General features: G+C 39.5%; 1 protein-coding gene across 2 annotated transcripts in view; it reads right to left on the bottom strand.

Moving 5' to 3' along the window:
- AKT3 (AKT serine/threonine kinase 3) overlaps nucleotides 1-22178 on the bottom strand; it is a 171952-nt gene that overhangs the window by 22691 nt on the left and 127083 nt on the right. For both annotated transcript variants that reach the window (XM_068408690.1, XM_068408607.1), the window contains exons 11-12: nucleotides 9688-9902; nucleotides 4007-4094 (exon numbers count right to left, since the gene is read on the bottom strand). In XM_068408690.1, the coding sequence (XP_068264791.1) occupies nucleotides 4007-4094; nucleotides 9688-9902 (303 nt within the window). The remainder of the gene's footprint in view (nucleotides 1-4006; nucleotides 4095-9687; nucleotides 9903-22178) is intronic.

Genomic DNA, 22178 nt, shown 5'->3' with positions numbered 1-22178 from the left:
TCATTTATCAGTGGGCCTACATTGCCTCTAGTGTTGGCTTTACCTGCAATGTATTTGAAGAAGCCCTTTCTGTTGTCCTTGACCTCTCTTGCAAGGTTTAATTCCAAGGAGGCCTTAGCTTTCCTAGTTGCCTCCCTACATCCTCTGACAACAGACTTATATTCCTCCCAAGTGGCCAGCCCCTCCTTCCATGATCTGTACACCCTCTTCTTCCACTTGAATTTGCCCAGCAGTTCCCTGTTTAACCATGCAGGTCTCCTGCTACCCTTCCTTGACTTCCTACCTGTTGGGATGCTCTGATCTTGAGCTCGGAAGAAGCAGTCCTTGAATGCTAACCAACTATCTTGGGCCCCCTTACCTTCTAGTACCCTGTCCCATGGGATTTCCCCTAGCAATTGCTTGAAAAGGCCAAAGTTGGCCCTCCTGAAGTCCAGGGTTGTGATTCTGCTAGCTATTCTGTTCCTGCCACATGAGATCCTGAACTCTACCATCTCATGGTCGCTACAACCAAGGCTGCCCTCAACCTTCACCTCTTCAACCAGACCCTCCTTGTTAGTAAGGATAAGATCCAGCAGCGCTCCTCTCCTAGTTGGCTCATCCACCATTTGCATCAGAAAGTTATCATCAATGCACTGGAGGAACCTCCTGGACTGAGGATGGCTGGCTGAGTAGGCCTCCCAGCAAATATCAGGGTAGTTGAAATCCCCCATGACAACCAGGCCCTGTAATTGAGAGACTGCTCTCAGCTGCCTGTAGAAGGCCTCATCACCCTCCTCATCCTGATCTGGTGGCCTGTAATAGACACCCACAACAGTATCACCCCTGCCAGCCTGCCCCTTAATTCGCACCCACAAACTCTCAACTCGCTCCTGATCCGCCCCTGGACAGAACTCAATACATTCTAGCTGCCCACTCACATAAAGAGCAACTCCACCACCTCTCCTTAGCGGCCTGTCTTTCCTGAACAAGACATAGCCATCCATGACCACATTCCAGTCACGTGAGGCGTCCCACCAAGTCTCTGTAATTGCCACTAGATCATAGCCCCCCGACCGAACACGGATTTCCAACTCCTCCTGTTTATTCCCCATGCTGCGCGCATTGGTGTACAGGCATTTCAGGGAGCGAGCTGAGCACACCGATTTCACCCCAGGGGGATGGGAGGCCTCCTGGTCTACCTCAACACTAGAGCGCTGCCCCAGTGGTGCAAGCCCAGCTACTACCCCATCCCCCTTCGAATCTAGTTTAAAGCTCTCCGAATGAGCCCTGCTAATTCCTGTCCCAGAACCCTTACTGGCAAATGCTAACTACTATACATTTTTCATTTAAAGGCAACGACCTACTCTGCTCCAGTGTGCCATACAACATTTTATTATCATTGTGTAGTACCAAATTAGTTTAGTTAGCAGTATCAGAGAGCTAATAATTCCATTTGACCTTTTGGATCCATTTGACCTGACAGAGCTACTGCTGTTGCATGAAGTATTCTAAGGCTATAGGTACATAATTCTGTCTCTAGTCACACCAGTGAAGTGATAACCTAGTAAGTACAGAGAAGTACTTAATCTCTAGTAAAAAATGATAAAATTAGTGGCACAGGAGCATAGTGTGAACATGTGCAAAACTATCCCCCAGCAACCACTTGGAATACACTTGATTTTTTGGTTTCCACTACTCTGAATGTGAACTTCAGTTCTTTCATTACTACCAGAAACACACTCCTGAAACGCAGCCAGAAAATTACAGTTTCATGGTACATAAAGCTCAGGCAAGAATACTGTGAAATATTTTTACTATGCAAATAATTATACCTACTATCAATTTCATCAAATAACCTTACTGCTGAAGACTATACTACTAATAATAAACAGCAACAGAAGCAAGCACAGAATAAATCTATCTGAAAATCCTCCTGACTTATTTTAGAATACCGAAACCTCAAAAATATTCATATAAGCATTCTAATAAACATGCTCAGTGAAAGTTCATTAACCTTATTATTATATGTTTGAAGTTTATATTTCAGAGCACAGTCTTGCTCTGCATACTTCAGAACTGATAAGACTGTGTGTGCAGAAGGAACAACTGGATATTTTAACCAACTAGACAAATGGCTTTGTAATAGGAACAAAACTATTTTTTAATTAAACAGAAAAACTTACTGTCAGAAGTCACTTTCATGAGTTATTTTTCCATAAAGAACACATTGTGTGCCAATACTGCACAAAAGCAATTCCTATGATCCTTGAATTTAACTGTTCAACTAAGGAAATTCAATTGATTTTTACTGGCAAATTCAGTTTCTTAAAACAACAGTGGACAGAGTAAACAATGAATTACTACAATTTCTCCAGTTACAGTACTCCAATAAGCCATATCCACCTCCATGAGCATAAAAGCAAAATACCTGCATTTATATATTTATATCTAATTTTATATCTTTATGTACATATTCTTATATATACATATATTTATACCTGCAAAATACCTCCTTTTATTTTAATAGCTCAGAGTAAGATCTTGACAGAAAGACATCTGCCATGTTGATTTGGAAAGATTCAAAGCACATGCTTAAAAATTAAAAGAATCTATAGTTTCTTAACTAAATATGATGTTGAACACAGTGTAGAATTGAGGGCTCTATTTCTAATGAAAAATAATTTAGAAATCTTTTTCAACAGAGCAAGAATAATGTAACAGCTTTTTCTTTCTCACCCACTCCTAGCACACTGCAATCCTATCAATTTTAGTGGGTTTTTTTTAAACCCCAGAAAGGTCCTCAACTTGTATTTTTAGAGTTTATCCTCAAAGTGCTTCTCTACAATGTCCTTACATAACCAACCAGTGGTTGAGCTCATAAAGTAACCTGTTTAATACACTTGCTCTGATGATTTATTTTAGAGTTTCTTGAAACCTCATGATACCACCAGGGAAAAATCACACTTGTATCAAGTAACTTCAGAGTACCACATTTTGTATCATCGTACACAGGCTCTTATTTCAATTCCGGTATTTGTCAGAGAAGTACCACACCAACAACCACACATTTTTAAAATTCCGTTCAACAACAACTGAAAAAACAGTTTGTATCATTGACATTGTAGCATAAACATATTCTGCTCATTCGTATGTCTTCCATTTTCCTTTTATTTGAACAAAGCAAAAAAAAGGAGAAAATATCTTTTAAAATTACGCAGCTCAACTGGCAGATTAACAATGTAAAACAGTTGGGGAAAAAAAAAAACTTTATCAAAATAGAAGGGGTTTATAGCAACAAGTAAACTCTTCCACAAGTACTGAGATAAGATCAGCTTCTGTATATAAAACAACTTAAGTCAAATTGCATTTCACTACTGAGTAAGACAAATTCATTTTCTAAACTCATCCCCAGATTGTTGATCATTACAGGCACAGGACTGGGTTTAGAGAAAACTGTTCCAATCGAATTCCCAGTACTCACTCTCTCCACAAGCTGTCTTGGCTCAGTGTTTTAATGCTATTTTAATTTTCTTAGATATCTCTTTAAAAATAAGTTTGAAAAAGATTTCTACTTAAACACAAACAATCAAAAAGTAGATTTTTGCTATGAGTCCCTTCCAATCACTTCATTTTCCTCTTTCCATAGAACAACTTTTTCAATAAAAGGCAGAAATAAAAAGACAATTCAGGATAAACTTCCATTACATTATCTTGAGTCATACACCTACTTTTCTCTTGATGGCCCAGGAAGAAAAAAGGAAAGGAAAAGATTTGGACATTTACATATTAACAGAAAAAATATTTGCTGAGTTTAGGTTGGTTTGCAAAATTTATTTTTGGTCCACTGACAAATCATTACTGAAAAACAAAAGATTAAGTAAGTACCTAGTTCAGAATAATTATTCATTTGTATTAACAAAAAGTTGCAAAGAAAAACGTGACTAACTTCAGAGAACAGCAGTCCTATGACTATCAGTTGAAACCACCTTGCAGAAGCCAGGTTATTTAACGTCATACAAAGACATACCTTTTTATCATATACATCTTGCCAGTTTACTCCAGCAAAGAAACTATGACGCATGATTTCTTTTGCATCATCTGGGCCTCCACCAAGTCTAAAGAGAGTGGGAAAAAAAATCATATTAAATAAGCATTACTCTTAAAGGGACATTAAGTTATTGTAATGGTTCGAAAAGTGACCATTTGGTTTTGACTATCTGGGAACAATTCTCACACCTTTAATATGTAATTCTCATCTGTTTAATATGAATTCAGGTGATCTTGAGAGAAAAAGTGGTAGTAGAAGCATCCATGCCGTGGTCTATTCTATTTGATTAATCCAACAACAGCATTCATTACTGTCCATGATGAGCTTTTTTAATAATTCATTCATTCTAAAAACATACTTAAGTTTAGTTTTCTTAAAAGACCAACTAACGTTCTGGCACTATTAAAAACCCAAACAGACCCGACAATGCTGACATAAAATTTTGCCAAGGAGGTGCCAGGCACTGAATCAGTAATGACCCACACATCATTTTTATACAGTGTTCACTCCATTTGCATCTGGGTGCCGTAACAATTAACCAATTACCATAAAAGAGGCTCAATCTGAGTCAATTAGTATAAATTAATAAATTGTAGGCCTGCTGAGGAGGTTATTTAAAGGCCATTGTAAATAACCACACTATTCACTATAGCCCATAGCTTGCCAAAGCCAGATGCTGGCAAATCATCTTAGGAAGCGAATTCCACCTACTTTGGGTGAACTTGCCCAAGATGATTTGAGCTCATGGAAGTGTGGTCACTGACACCAAAGGAGGAAGGTCCCACCCTTGCCCATACCTCTCTCTCCCCTCTCACTTGCATCTACAGCATCATTCCCACTGACGACTGTGAGCCAAGACAGCTCACTAACCTGGAAGAAAACTAACCCCACAATGAGAAAATGAGAAAGAACTGTCTGTTTTTTGTTGCATTAGCAAGTCAAATTTGATTCAACAAGTTTAGTGAACTCCCTTGAGCTGATGGTGCAGAAAGAACCACACATCCAGTGAAGGGAACCTCTGCCCCTTTCAACAGCAAATGGACTTTCAGGACTGCTCAGCTCTCATCTAACTCCTTCCTGAGACTGGCAATCCTATTGGTCCAACAGAAAGAAGTTGCAACAGAAAAAAAGCTAATCTTAACTGAACAAGCAGGCCCATACATGTTAAATATTGACAAGAAGAATGACACAAGTAGTTTGTGTTTCATTAAAAGGAAATGCTAAAGATACAAAGACAAATTTTAAAAGCAGCCTTTTAAGTAAGATACATTCCTCTCTAAAGCATTTATTGCAAGGAGCAGTAATTTCTACAACCAAGAAAAAAAAAAATCTGTATTGGTATTACCCTGCTGCCAAATTACAAAAATATTCTGGACTACTACCCCAGTCTTGCAGTAACTGGGTACAAAGTTATTCTCCTTTCCGACCTGTGTTCCTCTTTGTTTCTCAACTACTCATTGTAAAATTCTCTACACCTCTGCTAAGCATCCCAGTTAGCTGCAGCCTCCAGCCTTCTCTCAGTATCTTCCCATCCAGCTGCTCAGAGAAAAGCTGAGTTGCAGTTAACCTCTGTGCTCCCACCCTATTCAGCGTTAGTTAGCACCAGAACTTGAATATGAATAAGCTTGTAAATGTCTGTAATAAACACTACTGTCTGCAAAGATTAATTAGAAGGAAGTATCTTTTCAATTCTAAAGGCTAATATATTTGATGGGTCAAATTGTTTGGAGGTTAAAATGCATTAGGAGTTGCTACAGGAAACAATTTTTGCTTTACTCTCCATGTATTTGGTTGGGTGGTCGCAGTTTGTTTTTACTGCATACAGGAAATTCAGTTAAAGAGGCATTGCTGCGCAGCAGCAGAAAGGCTGACCACTTGCACTGTCCTGGCTGCTGCACTTGGCTGCATGCAGGCAAATACCTTAGAGAGACATGGCAATCAGTCCTGCCCTGAGTGCCAGTGAGCAATGCCTTCTACTGAAAACTTCTTGAGAACAAACTGAGGATGAAGGAGGACTAGGGAAGAGAGACAGACAGAATGACGGAATCAATCAGGTTGGAAGAGACCTCTGGGATCATTGAGTCCAACCATTGCCCTCACACCACCATGTCAACTAGACCATGGCACTAAGTGCCATGTCCAGTCTTTTCTTAAACACATCCAGAGATGGTGACTCCACCACCTCCCTGGGCAGCCCATTCCAATGTCTAATGACCCTTTCTGAAAAGAAATTCTTCCTAATGTCCAACCTGAACCTCCCCTAGTGAAGCTTGAGGCTGTGTCCTCTTGTCATATCGCCAGTTGCCTGGGAGAAGAGGCCAACTCCCACTCTGCTACAGCCTCCCTTCAGGTAGTTGTAGACTGCAATAAGGTCACCTCGGAGCCTCCTCTTCTCCAGGCTAAACAACCCCAGCTTCCTCAGCCATTCCTCGTAGGTCAGACCCTCCAGACCCTTCACCAGCTTGGTCGCCCTCCTCTGGACTCGCTCCAACACCTCAACATCTTTCTTGAAGTGCGCGGCCCAGAACTGGACACAGTATTCAAGATGCGGCCTCACCAGTGCCAAGCACAGAGGGACGATCACTTCCCTAGACCGGTTGGCTACACTATTCTTAATGGAGGCCAGGATGCCATTGGCCTTCTTGGCCACCTGGGCACACTGCTGGCTCATGTTTAGACGGCTGTCGATCAGCACCCCCAGGTCTCTTTCCGCCGGGCCGCTCTCTAACCACTCTTCCCCCAGCCTGTAGCGCTGCATGGGGTTGTTGTGGCCGAAGTGTAAGACCCGGCACTTGTTCTTGTTGAACCTCATGCCGTTGGTCTCGGCCCATCTATCTAACCTGTCCAGATCCCTCTATAGGGCCTTCCTACCCTCCAGCAGATAGACACTCCCACCCAGCTTGGTGTTATCTGCAAATTTGCTGAGGGTGCACTCAATCCCTACGTCTAGATCATCTATAAAGATATTGAACAGCACCGGCCCCAGAACTGAGCCCTGGGGAACACCGCTAGTGACCTGCTGCCAGTTGGACTTTGCCCCATTCACCACCACTCTCTGGGCTCGGCCATCCAGCCAGTTTTTAACCCATCGAAGAGTCCACACATCCAAGCCCTGGGCAGCCAGTTTGTCTAGGAGGATGCTGTGGCAGACAGTGTCGAATGCCTTACTGAAGTCTAGATAGACTACATCCACAGCCCTGCCCTCATCTACTAAGCGGGTCACTTGGTCATAGAAGGAGATCAAGTTCGTCAAGCATGCCTTTCATGAATCCATGTGGCTGGCCCCGATTGTCCTGCATGTGCCATGTAATGGCACTCAGGATGATCTGTTCCATCACCTTGCCTGGCACCGAGGTCAGGCTGACAGGCCTATAGTTCCCTGGATCGTCCTTCAGACCCTTCTTGTAGATGGGCGTTACATTTGCTAATTTTCAGTCAGCTGGAACTTCTCCAGTTAACCAGGACTGCCGGTAGATAATCGAGAGTGGTTTGGCAAGTTCCTTTGTCAGTTCCTTCATTACTCTGGGGTGAATCCCATCCGGACCCATAGCCTTGTGGGTGTCCAACTGGCACAGCAGGTCACTAACCGTCTCCACCTGGATTATGGGGGATTCACACAGCCCCCCATCCCTAACTTCAGGCTCTGGGGGATGAGTCTCCTGAGGACAACCGATCTTGACATTAAAGACCAAGGCAAAGAAGGCATTGAGCACCTCTGCCTTTTCCTCATCCCCTGACACTACACTACCCTCCTCATTCAGCAAGTGGTGGAGGCTCTCCTTGATCCTCCTTTTGCTGTTAATGTATTTGTAGAAGCTTTTTTTGTTATCTTTGACCGTAGCGGCCAAATCAAGCTCTAATTGAGCTTTGGCCCTTCTGATCTTCTCCCTACATGACCTGGCAACATCCCTATAGACCTCCCAAGTTACCCGACCCTTCTTCCAGAGGAAATAGGCTCTCTTTTTTTCCTTAAGTTCTAGCCTAAGTTCTCTGTTTAACCAGGCCGGTCTTTTTCCCCGACGGCTTGTCTTCCTACGCACTGGGACAGCCTGCTCCAGAATATTTAGCAATTCCCTTTTGAAGCACGTCCAGCCTTCCTGGACTCCTTTGTCCTTCAGGACTGACTCCCAAGGGACTCTGTCCACCAACCTCTTGAACAGGCTAAAGTCTGCCCGCCGGAAATCTAAGGCAGAAGTTCTGCTCTTGCCCCTCCTTACTTCCCCCACTATCGAAAACTCTAACATTTCATGGTCACTATTCCCAAGACGGCCACCGACCCTCACATCTCCCACTAGTCCTTCTCTGTTCACAAACAACAGGTCAAGCAGGGCCCCTCCTCTAGTGGGCTCATTTACCGCTTGCATGAGGAAGTTGTCCTCCACACATTCGAGGAACCTCCTAGATTGCTTCCTCTCTGCCACGTTGTATTTCCAGCAGGCATCCGGCAAGTTGAAGTTGCCCACGAGTACAAGGGCCGGCGACCGGGCGGCTTCTGACAGCCGCTTGTAAAACGCCTCGTCCGCCTGCTCATCCTGGTTGGGTGGTCTATAACAGACTCCCACTGTAATGTCCGTCCTGACGACCTTCCCCCTGATCTTTACCCATAGACATTCAACCTTGTCATCCTCATCATCTTCCTCAATTTCCACACAGTCTAAGCACTCCCTAACATACAGCGCTACCCCACCACCTCTCCTGCTTCGCCTGTCTCTCTTAAAGAGCTTATAGCCATCCATAGCAGCACTCCATTCATGAGAGTCATCCCACCACGTTTCTGTGATGGCAACCACATCATAACCTTCCTGCTGTACAGTGGCTTCTAGCTCTTCCTGTTCGTTGCCCATACTGCGTGCATAGGTGTAAACGCACTTCAGCTGGGCTAACGGTCTTGAAGAATGCCTGCAGCCTTAAAACATGCCAAGAGACTATCAAGAACAACAGAAAGATTGGGGAAAAGAGGGGACCTACGCATAAATCTCACTGATTTACAAAGACAGAGATTTATTTTAGAACCAGAGGGCACTGGACACTGCTAGTCCAGTGCAGGAGCCACTGGAAAATGGCTCTTCTAGGCAATAATCCCAGAGGGAAAAGCCCACCACAAAAGGGCACAGGCAGCAGCTGAGTGATATTTGCTTTCAAACCACTGTATTTAAATTTCACTCACAAGATGTATTCTTTAACAGGTTTCTAGTTTATATGGTCTAATCATGATCTATTTACGTGCCCTAATAAAATTTATCAGTGGCTCTCTCTCTATATATATATCTTCTAGCATGATCACTTCAAGAAAAAGTGGTGTAGTCCCCATGAGACACTACAGCCAACTCAGGGTTAAGTCATACTCAGAAAAATGATTTAAAGCTTTCCCTTTGTTCCAGTACACAATCTAAACCTGAAAAGATCCTTATGTTTGCTGGGAATGATTAAAAAAATATTCTCTTCCACATGCTTTTTCCCCTTTTGCTTGTTAAACTCACTTTGTATATCGTTGCTGTACTGAAAAAGTGGAAATCTGAGACAGTATGGCTGCATGTGGCCTTTTCCTGTGGCTGACAGGTCCTTCAGCCAGGAAGACCAGGCACCACTGGCCTATTTTTACATAACTCAGTATAATTAGAGTATTTTTTACTCCTGTATACCCAAGTAATTTCACTTACCGCTTATTTGGATCCTTTATCAGTAGGCCTGATAGTAATGATTTTGCATCTGCAGACAGAGTTCGAGGAAATTTTATGTCCTCCATTAATATCAGTTCAAATAGTTTCTCATGATCTTGGTTGTAGAACGGTAACCTTCCACACATCATTTCATACATGACAACTCCTAATCCCCACCAGTCCACTGCACGACCATAGTCGTTATCTTCCAACACCTAAGACAGAAACCAAAACCAGCTGTAAGACATGCACTATTTCAGACACAATCATTTCAGTCTATTTGATGCATCTCTATATGAATGTGTTTCCAAGACTTTATTTTCACAGTGTGCTACAAGGACTCCCAGAACCTGGCTCAATACATGCAACTGCAGTACTGACCCACACAGCTGAGCTCACTGAAATTCCAGGCATACCAGGGACCATACTGCTAAAAGCAAAATATAAAATTGAGAATGACCTGCTCAAAATGATCATGACTGCATTTTCCCCTTTCCTATGTCCTCTACCATCCCATTTATGACGTACACAGTTTTAGGAAGAGACACTTCATCTATGGGCACTACTGCCTCGGTTAGCATTCTTCTGGGAGAAGTGAAGCAACTCCTTGCTTAGTCACTTCTTCCCTCCTTACCCCACCTGTAGGAATAAAGCCTCAAATTTAGGAACACCTTAATCTTACTAAGATAAGCTTAGCTTGTTTATGATCTGTGTTTATCTTAAAAGTCCTCTATGCACTTCTCCTGACAGTTTCATTAGTAGTCCAAACAGCTGAACTGTGCTAATGCAAAGAAATATGACAATGTTTATATGATACTATGTTTACTATGACACCATGTTTGTATGATATTATATGATCACAGAAATAAGGCAACATTTATATAATTTGTTAACATAATGACTCCCAATGTTGTGTGCCTAAAAACAACCTACTCCGCAGCCTTTCTCCCAACAGCCCCAGAGAACTGGAATAAAGAATCTAAGCAGTGTGTCTTGACTTTAATACACTTTCATATTAAACTGTAGAAATGGAGACAACATAACAGCAGCATACGCCCATAATGAAACCATAAGCAATAAGGAAACTGAAGGCTACTGAATATATACATATATAATTCTAGTTTCTGTGAATTTCTAGAAGATGATATCCTTTCACTCAAAAAGGACAGAACAGTTAGAAGTTAATACATGGTAATCCAGAAGGCACTACAACTGTATGTGCCAAATTGCCAGTATTTGCTGCAGAAAGATCTATTAAAGAGGCAAAAACCTTCAAACAAGAAATTAGACTTAATAAACAGTTAGAAAGATCAAAGAAATGCAACTAATACAGTTGGACTATATTTATAAAGAATTAAATAATTCTTTATAAAGAATTGTTTCTGTTTCATTAAAAGGTAGATTCTGAAAGGCGGCACATATGACTGATTAAAAAAAAACACAACAAACTAATCCACAGAAAACAAAATACTTTTTTACAATACACCAGCGCACACAATCACCACCACCAAGAGCTCGCCCAGATTCAAACTGTAAGTAGTCACACAGGAACAGTCATTTAGATATATAGTAGTGAAAATCTGGTGATATGTAGTAAAGACTTTAGGCTCTAATGAATAAGGCAACCCCTAACAGATCACAAATAACCTTTTTCCATGAGTACATTATCTTGTGATTGTCTAAAAAGTGCAGGATGACTTCCAATAATTTCCTCTGAAGCAAAAGCAGACACAGTCCTCAACCATCTGGGGACACTAAGTGGCCATGACCACATCACAGGACACATGCACTACACTAGACAGTCCTAACGAGGGATGTCGAGCTCCTTTATCTGCCTCTCCTTTTTCTCCCCCCCTAAATCCAACCCTTCTCTGAAGTATCTGGTACACACTATTGGCAGGAACAAAATGCAGTCTGATCCAGTATGGCAATTTTGACAATCCCACAGTCATTAATGCATTCATGTTCCTGGTTTTCACTGTCCTTAAGGATTAGTAATAGAAACACGATGAGAAGAAGTGTATTACAAATCCCTCTTGTGTATATAAGATTAAAAAATCATAAATATTAACACATTAACACATACTATTTACAACTGTGCCAAAACACACAGACTCGTTACATCATTGATATTTCCAAATAGAGGGTGAAATTTTGGAAAGCGTAAAAAAACAACAAATTATCTGAATAAGTACATATGACAAAACTAACTAAAATAACTCCTGCATTTTAAAATTAATTAAATGTTTTATGAGTCTGAGCATATTGCAAGCTATTTGCTGAAAAAATGTATATAAAATCTGTGACGCTTGTCTTTAAAACACCGTTTCTTCTGCCACAGAACAAAAGCATTATATATTTTTCTACTATAACTATTAGCACGATTACCATTTCTCCTATTTGTACAGTGAGCTGCTCTTTTCTTTTGAAGCTAGTACAATATCTAAAATTGCGAGGCAGTGGTAGATTCTTTGTGCAAGTAAGCGGAGGTGTGGTTTGCATGTGTGATTTATAAAAGAAGGCAACGGGAAGATAAAACATATCATTCTCTGAACAAGGCAAATCACTTGGCCAACAGCTAAAGCGAATTGTATCTGGGGCTTTACCTAATTTATGCAGGACTTTACCTAATAATAATAAAAAGTATGAGCAACCTTTTGCTGCATTCCCACAACAGCAACAAAACAGTGGTACAAAGAAAGAGCCAAATGTGATTTTTAACCTCTTTTTACATAAAATCATAAAAAAGCATAAAAGCTGGATTAACTGCCTCCCGAACCCACATATCACCAGCCGGGTTCTCATCCCCAGCTGGCAAAACTGGCAACTCTTTATTTTTGTTTAAATACCTGGTTTACAGCCAGCCAGACAAGCAAGAGCATCAAAAGGGTTTCATTTAGGCAAAAGGAAAACAGCCTCAAAATAGTGTAAATAAAGCAAAATGCATCTCAACTTGTTTTAATATAAATGTAATAAAATTGTGCATAATACATTCACAGTAAATACACACAATTATTTTCTTTAAGCCATTTCTACTCCTCATGGTGTTAAGAAGCTCCAGGATTTGTAGACTGTGACAAATCAATAGAAGTGCTGGAGTCCAGCAGCTCCTACAACCAAATCCATACAATTAGGGCAAGCGTGAGAACATGTCTACACACACTGCCCCAGCATTACAGAATCCTTTCCAAACAATTCTCGGATTTGAGGGATTTGTTTTTAATTACACTGAACATAGGTCAAGAAAGCTTCAACTTGGTGCTAAAATGAACATGACATACAGCTGTATGCTTTGTACCTATTCAATCTTTTTCCTGCCATGAGGTGGATATCTACTTTCAGAAATGCCTCCTTTGGCTGAGAGGACTGATGCTGCTGTCCCTCCAGTATTTGTGGGGTATTCTTATATATGTGGGGTACCAGCCTAAGCACCTGGCCAGGCACAGACATGGTGGAAAGTTTGATCTCTTGGACTTTATACGCTGCCCTTAAAAGCTGCCTCCATTCTCTCCAGCCAATTCTTGTCCCCCCCAATAAGGACCCACAAATCTGTCTTTGAGCGAATACACTGTCCTAACAACCCAGTCCCTTCCACGTCACAGCAGGAAAGGCAGTAAACCCACCAAAACCATTGTAAAGGGCACAAGTCGTATGTTAGTATTTTCTAGAGGTATCACACAGAAGGATCACATGGAACTCGTAAACTACATAAAGAGCAGCTACACTGAGTACGTACTCCAGTCAGGTGCATTTTCATGAAGTAAAGATGAAGTTACGTGCTTTCTTGCACAAAATTTGTTTAAATAGTCAGATCATTCAGATATATGACTTCCCTTCCTTCATCTGCTTCACACACGTGGGGTGCCAAAATCCCAAGCCACCTCATCAAGATCTAGGTGAGGTTTTAGGAGATGAGAGCTCCAGCATGATGTGACTTGAGTGTGTGGATAACATTTACAGTCAGTCATCCCTATTTTACACCTCACATCATCACTGTACCCAAGTGACTTCCCAGTGTTGAGTAACGCAGGAGGTGGGCTGACTTCAGTTCAGTCTGGTTGATACCATAGATTATGGGAAATAAAACTCAAAAAATGACCATAATTTTTATTACTTGAGGGAATACTACTCCATTTGATTTATGGCTGTAGTTCAATGACTGGTTCTTTCAGAGGCAGTGCCAGCCTAACTCACCCTTTTGTTTCTGTTTCCTCACCACAACTTCCCTTACCTTGCCAAAACTATGCAACACACTACATCAGAGAGTAGGCCAGTACTAAGAAAAAAAAAGAAAAAAAAAGTTTGACCCTGGGTTATTTTTCACCTGAATGAAGTTTTCTGACCTAAGCCACTCAATTGCCATGTAAACAGTTGTAGTAGCACAAGTGAGAACACCAGGGCAGGAAGCATCGGACGGGGCATTGCTGCCAAAAGAAATGCTTATAAAACTCTGCCCCAAAGTTACACCACAGAAGTTACGCTGACTCTTCCAGTTATTCCTGCACACACAGACAGCTGCAACCGCCATGCTCACTTACGGGGAAGATTAAGGGCCTGATTCTCTTCCCAACCTGTACTTCTCTAAAGCACTCCAGCAGTATAACAGGGTTCCAAAGTGGGCATAAACTCATTGCTGCACTGAAACCACTGCAGTTTTTACAGGCATTGATGCTCCTCTAAAACTTACACCTACACCTGCAGTACGAGGACACAGTCTGGGTTTATATGGATGCTTTTAAAAAAGCTGCAGAGGTGCTACTGAAGTCTGTATTTTTCCCGCCTTAGATAAATACACAAGAGGTTAAGTAACATATACACTTTCTAACAAGCAAGAAACATTAGCCAGGCATCTGCTTCCAGGCATATGCAGGTACTTTAGTGCTTTTATGGATGTTTTAGAGGCACTGGACAATATTATAGTTTCAGCTAAAGGAAAGCTATTTATTTACTATTAAAACTTTCATTTGTATTGTGGTCAAAAGGCAACACAACTCTCTCTCAAATTTACTGATATAGCAGCAATACCCAACTGTAACAAGGGAAAACAAAGTATTCTCTATAGTGACTCCACTGCCTCTGCAGACTTTGGGGTTTCTGGAGAGTATTATCAGCAACGACCAAGTAAACAACAGGATAGTGCTTCATACACACAAAGACCATCAAGCCCTACATTCAAAATAAAAAAATTCAGTTCACAGCCTGAACTTTGCCTTTGTGATGACTAAGACAACACAAACACACTGCAGTGCTGCTAAGATCGCACTAATTCAATTGTGTTTGCCCCTCACACATAACAACTCACTTTGCTGACAAGTAGCTACAGATCAGAAAAAAGAAGTACTCTTGTATTTGCATTTATTGACCAAAAAAGCAATCTTCTAATACTATTCCCCACTGCTGAAAAGTCCAGCGTCTTGGACTTGAAAATATTAATAAAAAACATTAGTACCACTGGAAGTTTTCTCTTTCCCAGAAAACAAAACCCATTAAAAAGACTTCCTCCTCTACTTCAACAGTGGTTGTAGATTTGAGTCTTTAGGTTTATCAGTCAACACATCTCCAGGTGTCCTTCGCTTTAGGTACGTCACTCCTTTAAGAGCCTAACACACAGTCCACAGAATTTGATGTCTATTTAATTTTTATGGTGAAAAACAGTGAAAAGATATCTTTTATTATATAGGCTCTTTATTTCTTTAGTAGCTAGAGCTGAAAGTTTTCTGTGAGGCAGCACCTTGAGACACATCTGCAAACTCTTATTTACAAGGGCTTGGGGCAGAGGCTTAGGAAGCAGGCAATTTGAGTCAGCCAAAGAGAAGTCGATACAAACACACGCAATGCTTTTACAAGATTCTGTGAAAACAGGAGGTTAGCCAGCAGTGTAACAAGTGAAGTCTGTGACCATCTTAAGTCAATGATGTATTTCCCCTTGCCTTCAGTGAAACTAGGATTCTCTGGCACTTCACTAATCACAGAATACTGGACAAGGTGTGACTGCCTCAGATACAAACTGAGATGAATGTAGAAAATACTTTAATTCTGTTTTTACTGCATTTTCTTGAAACAGAACATCCCTGATGAGCAGCCTCTGGAAGATTTTTGGCTACGCAACAGAAATTCACACAACCAAGAAACGTACTTCCCACAGACCTCTAAATGGTAGTTAGTTGCTGTGACTTCTGGACTCTGCAAACACAGGCAAATTTAGCAATAACCTGGAGCATGAAAGGCTTCATGCAATTCGTTGTCAATCTTCTACAAAGGGTTGTCAGAATTGGGTTTTATCTTTAGAAGAACAATATCAAAATACCTGTTTTGTACTTTGTGCTCAATAACCAAGGCAACTTATTGGAAAAGCAATTACATTTTTGACCTGGTTATGGTTTCTCTTAATACATTAGATATATACTTTCTGATAGGACATTACAAATAGCTTGTTACTCAATCAATAATTTTGACAGAACAGATGGGAAAATATTTAAACATCTAAACAAACTGTCTGCACACCTATGTTGTGAAAGAAAACTGAGAACTTGGATACACCAATGTACTGCTAATTTAAGGGGAAAAAACTGTTTTCAATTAACCTTACAGTTCAGGTGGAGTGTATGTTCCTTAAGCATTCCTGGTAACCCTTCACACATCTTTATTGCTACAGTTGTTGGTCTGCTAACAAATATTCACCCACGTATTATTCAACAAAAGTTTAAAAGTATATTTGCTAGAACTTTCTATCAATTGTAGTAACAACTGCAACAATGAGAAAGTTATAATCTAACACTAATGAACACAGGTAATACACATTTCTTTATAGAAACAGACTTTTATCCAAATGTATGAAAATCCTTCCTGCAGAAAGGTATGTTTGCCAAGTAGTATACAAATTTAGCTACTGTAACTGTATCTTTGTATGAACAGTGAAAGTATTGCTGCATCAATAGTAAAAAAACACTTGAATGAATACTCATTGCTTTTATTATACAGAGATGAAAAGACAAAATGTCAAGGTTCTAGATACCCTGGGAAATGGATACCTAAGAATTAAGTCAAGGAAGAAAGTTTTCTATTACTGCTCTAATTTTCTACTGCTCTAATTTTTTCAGGTAGTTTTTCTCCATTTTGTATCTGGCTTGCTCTGCTATTTTAATTCTGGTCCTAATGCAGACTATCTCCCTAATACATTTTTGTACTAGAGATTTCCCCCATCCTACCTAGTTTTTCCTTATGTAACCTTAAAAAGAAATAGCAAACTAAAATTTTTTTCATTTGCTGGCACATTGTGCTGCATCAGAAATGGTATGTTCTAGTATAAACGTGAATTAAGCAAAGCCTCCTAAAGAGCACACAATACTAATTAATGCATTCAACGTCCTACAACAGACTCTGACTTCAATAGAACTGAATTAAAATCTAAAAAAAAAAGTTAAACTATTGCACATGAAAAAAGTGTTCTAACAAAGGACTGTAAGAAGTCAATGCCAACAATGGCAACAAAAAAAAAAACAAAATCCAACAAGCCAAAAACAAAAAACAAAAAAAACCCCAAACAAACAAACAAAAACCAAACAAAACAATAAAAAAAAAACAAAAAAAAAATAACAAAATCACATTAAAAAGACCCCTCAAAAGTAAAACCTATTCAATGGACAAAAAAAAAAAAAAAAACAGAAAGCTAAAATAACTCTGTTCTAGAATTAATAGACACCTTTCATAGACAGCAGCAAGTAAAAGCAAAAGATTATTCCAGTCTACAGAAAAATGGAACTTGTCTCATAACTCTACCAGCTCAGTACCGTTGAAAGAAAAACAGCAGACCTGTCCTATCTGTATTAATCACCACTGTACTAGCAGTAGTCTCCATAACATACACTGCCATAAGATGCAAGCTGTGTAAGAAGTTATAAATAATGGTAACACTGTGATATTTCTTTCTGGTTGCTCATTCTTCCTGAAATGATTTTGAATTTTTACCGATGTTAAACAGCATTTGTTCAGCTTTTGTTTATGCTTCATTACTCTCAGAAAAACTAAAGGCTTTTGCTGAGATGGAAATAATGTTTGCATTGATTAAATGAAAATTAATGAAAAAAAGCTTCAGGCATGTTATTGAGACAGTCTTAGTATGAATTGTCATACTTATTTGTTTCACAAACAAATGTGGTTTTTATTAGAAAATTGCTCTCTGCTTTAAAGTTCTGGTTTGAATACGACAGATTATTTATGGGCAGCATGGAGCTAATCTGTTTTCTAGTCTTCTGTTTGTTTTATTATTTTTGCATATTTGTTACATCTTTCCCCTTCAGAAGTCTGATACTGCATGTGGACAACTAGTTTTTGTGTCTGGTGAGATTTACCAGATTGCATGAGAATTCAAATTCTTGTTACATCATTGGTTATCTGGCTTCAGGAGAAAGTCTAACTCTTCTGCTAATTTACCTGTTGTTGCAGCAACTCTTCTTCATGTATAACTGAGCAATGTTTTCATACCTCCATCTAAACGCTCCCCAGTCTTTTGATCTTGATACTGGTTATTGCCAGTAAATGATGTTCTGCTCTGGATACCCTGCCTTGTCCACATTCCATCATGTTCATCTCAAGGCCCCGCTAGCAATGCCAAGCTGACAAAAATGCCCAAATTTAAATCACTAGCATTTTTGATGACTTAGGAGCATAAGATGACACAATATGGTACACTAAAATATAATAAGTCATAATAAAACAGAAAAAAGACCACACCTGAATTTTCATGAGGTGCTAGCATTTCAAGATAAAACAACTTTTTGCATTTCCATTTCCTTTCAATGTAAAAAAATAATTTGGTACTTGAAATTTTAGTGAAAAGAGAAAATTACATATTGTGGATCTCCCATAAATCAGAAGGGAAAATATTTTCAAGCATAGATGCTATTTCTTCTCACAACTTCCCCCCAACACTGGTCCTCACCCAGAAATAAAACATAGCCAAATATATAACAGATAGCTGTTCAAGAGCACACGCCAACACTAAACCACATTTCCACAGGTAAAATAAATTCTATTGTGCCTCTGCTAAGAATCAGATTATGCATGAACCATCTAGGTAAACAGAGAGTAAATAAACTTGAACTATCCTTTTGAAGCCAAAAGAAAATTAGTTAGGCAAAGCACAACAACGTAACTACAGTGTTTGGGTACTGAGCAAACTAACCATACTTTCAGGAAAATAAGTACAAGTTATCAGAAGTTGGGGCTTTTTGCTTTTAAGCAAAAGCTAACAACCAAAAGTAAAGTGTTCTGCCTCGCCAGGGAGCAGTAATGTCTCATACTATAGGTTAAGACAAACACCTACTCAAATATAAAAAGAAAAAATAAGCAATTAAATATTCATCAGATTAGATACTTTTTATTTTACAGACTAAAATACATCTAATCATTGAAATTTTTTTAAAAGGAATCTTTTTTTGTTCATATAACTCAACAGATACAAATGTTAAGACTCTATTAAACTAATGCAAATGAATAAGCAAATCTTCAGTCCTCATAATAGGGTAGCTCCTTGGATGTGCTGGTCCACACACAAAAGATGATTTTTTTTTTTTTTTGTTGGTTATACCTTCTCTACTTACTTAGCTTTACATTTGCCTGTATGACAAAGAGGTAATGCTGCCTGTTACAGATTAGCTCTAACTATACGGGCATCCCCATTACACGCATGATTTATTTACCATTGTAATAAGAGGGTTAAAATCTTTCTTGTGACATCAGAAGCAAATATTATCATGACCTACAACACTACCAATATGTGACATTAAAGAATGACCCCTCTGACACCATTCTTTGAACATGAAACACAATTGATTTGAAAATATCATTTTAAAAGGAAGACAGAATACAACTACCACCTTCCCAAGTCTCTGGCTGATAAAAACTAATGTTCTATCCTTGGACAAAACAACACTATGTAACATACTTTCCTAAATATACATTGAATACTTGTAGGTTCAATTTCTTTTTATCAGTAAAGTTTTTTTGGGTGGATTGTTTTTTTTTGGGGGGGGGGGGGGGGGCACTCTATTTTGTTCATTCTAACTTGGTGATCAAAGAATTTTTATTTTTACACTATTACAGAAGTGCATTTTTCTAGGTTTCCAAAACCACCTTATTCAACCTTCCCCATCTGTCACCATCTGCTTCTTTTTAGCATGTACTTTTTGTGTGATCACATAAGCATGTGAAAAATAACTAACATTCAGATGATTGTCTGCTGGTACATTTGAGGACTGGGCATAATAAAAGTGAACTGCCAAAACGTACTTAACACTTCTAATTTTGTTGGGTCTTGCATGTAGGCTACATTTGATTTTCAAACTGTTTTACAGTTGGAAAGTTGATCAGGTACACTAACTCAACAGTAAAACTGAGACTACATAATTAGCTCAGCACTAAAAAGATTATGTTCAAAGAGAGGAACAAAATGCAGAAATACATCCACACGACTTCACACATCCATCTTGAGTGAGTCTGTCTGCACAATGTTGCCTGAGGCACAGGATAAGATGCTACAAGGAGCCTACTTCTGGACAGTCACAGCCTGTGTCTTCTCTCCAAGCTGCCACAGGACAAGGAATAAAGGACTCTCACAATTACAAGGATGTATGAAATCTCATGGAAATGCTGAAGAAGCAAAGACACTAAGCCATGGGTAGAAATGCATAGAAATGCAATGCAATTCCTTAACAATGCAGCAGATACTGCTTCTAGGCACAAAGTAACTGGGAACTGCCATCAAGGTACAAAAACTGAATGGTGGAGGTGTCTGTTTCCAGACCTCTATCATGCTTCAGCACAGCATTTCTGCTTGTAAATGCACTTCTTAATACAGTTTTAATGTGAAAACAACAAAACAGGTCTAAAGCTAGAGAAACAAACTTACCTCCCAGTCTCCAAAAATAAATTAACCTCACTCTAAAAGAATTTCATATAGGAAATTCTCTCTGTCTTGTTAGAGCACCACTACAGGCCTCGCAGGTCTTTAGCAAAACCATTATGAACCAGAATACCAATATATTTATATCAGCACAGACAATTTGGTGGAGTGTCTCATTACCCCTTCTCTGAAAAAAAGAATTAAGAGAAGTGAAGAAAATAAAAAGAAGCCCAATAATAACAGAAACTACCCCTTCCCCCAAATAAACCCAAAAAGCCACCAACAATCAATCTGCATTGATGCTCACCAGAGGTAACCAAATACGAGTGAGAACTTGCTCTCTAGAGTATGATGGAAGACCAAGCCTAAAATAAAGTTTCTCTTCCACTGTCTCTCTTTAAAGTATTGCTCCAACTCTTAGAAGTTCATACTGGTCTTAAAGCTTTGTGAAGACAGATGCCATCTAGCAACATCTTAACAGCTGCTTTCCCCTAATTTGTGCCATTTTCCACAAATTCCCTTTTCCTCTATTTACCTTTTTTATCCAGTTCTAGAGGTGGAAAATAATGGCACATACCTATTATTTACATAAAAGTTGCACAGAATTTCAAAAAGCACATTACTTTGATGCCTCAATTATCTTTAAATTCAAATTAAATTTAAAGGAAAAGATAAAAAGGAAACTGCATAAGCTACAACAAAAATCATGCCATCCTTCAGTTCTTCTATACTCCTAACCAAACAACTCTCCAGTGAGCTCCTCTTTGTTTTAAGTCACTCATCAATTTCTCCTGCCTTTTGTGTCTCTCTGCAAAACATTCTATTAGTTTCTATTAAGAGAAAATTAACAAAATAACATAATTGTCCTTAGTCCAAACTCTTTCCTGCCCACAACCACTTTTTTCCCCATAAGAAAACTCTTCTCAGTTGTGTTTTCTGGCTTATCAATCTACCTGTGAGATCATTAGATTCATTCCATGAATTCCTTTTACCTCCTGTTAACCTCTCGCTATCCTCCTTATTTTACTCAAATTCTTTTCTTTCATTTAACAAAAAAAGAAGAAAAGAAAAGGTACAGGCCTTGGCTGTATTACCTCTGCAACTTCATTTTCTCTGTAGCATAACATGCTGATCTTCTTACATCCTCACCTTAGCCAGTCTCTCTCAATTGGCCTGCCTCGGTTTATGCATGATGTTGGCTACTTTCATCAAGTTCTTTGCAAACAAGCACCTTCATGCTTTTCCCCACACCTGAAGGAGCTCTTCTGTAACATTCACCTTGCCACTTCTACCTGCATTAAAATCCCTTTTTAAAACACTGCTTTGCTATGATGCCTACAAAACCTGAAAACATCGATTTCCATGCTAGCATGTGTCAGTGCATTTCTGTGGTTCCCTCTCTGCCTATATATCACTTAGTTTCAACCCATATCAGACGAGCTATGTGGTAGATCATCATATTCTCAGTCCAAAAATCTACCAGACTGCCTTTGGCAAATATTCCCATCCAATATAAGCAAGTGTTAAGAGAATGAAATAAATGTATAGCTGCACCAGTAACAAAATGCTTTTTCTGCCTCTACCGCAA

The sequence above is a fragment of the Nyctibius grandis genome, chromosome 1 (genome assembly GCF_013368605.1).
Source record: "Nyctibius grandis isolate bNycGra1 chromosome 1, bNycGra1.pri, whole genome shotgun sequence".
In the NCBI taxonomy this organism is placed as follows: Eukaryota; Metazoa; Chordata; class Aves; order Nyctibiiformes; family Nyctibiidae; genus Nyctibius; species Nyctibius grandis.
This window is presented reverse-complemented; position numbering and strand designations above follow the sequence as displayed.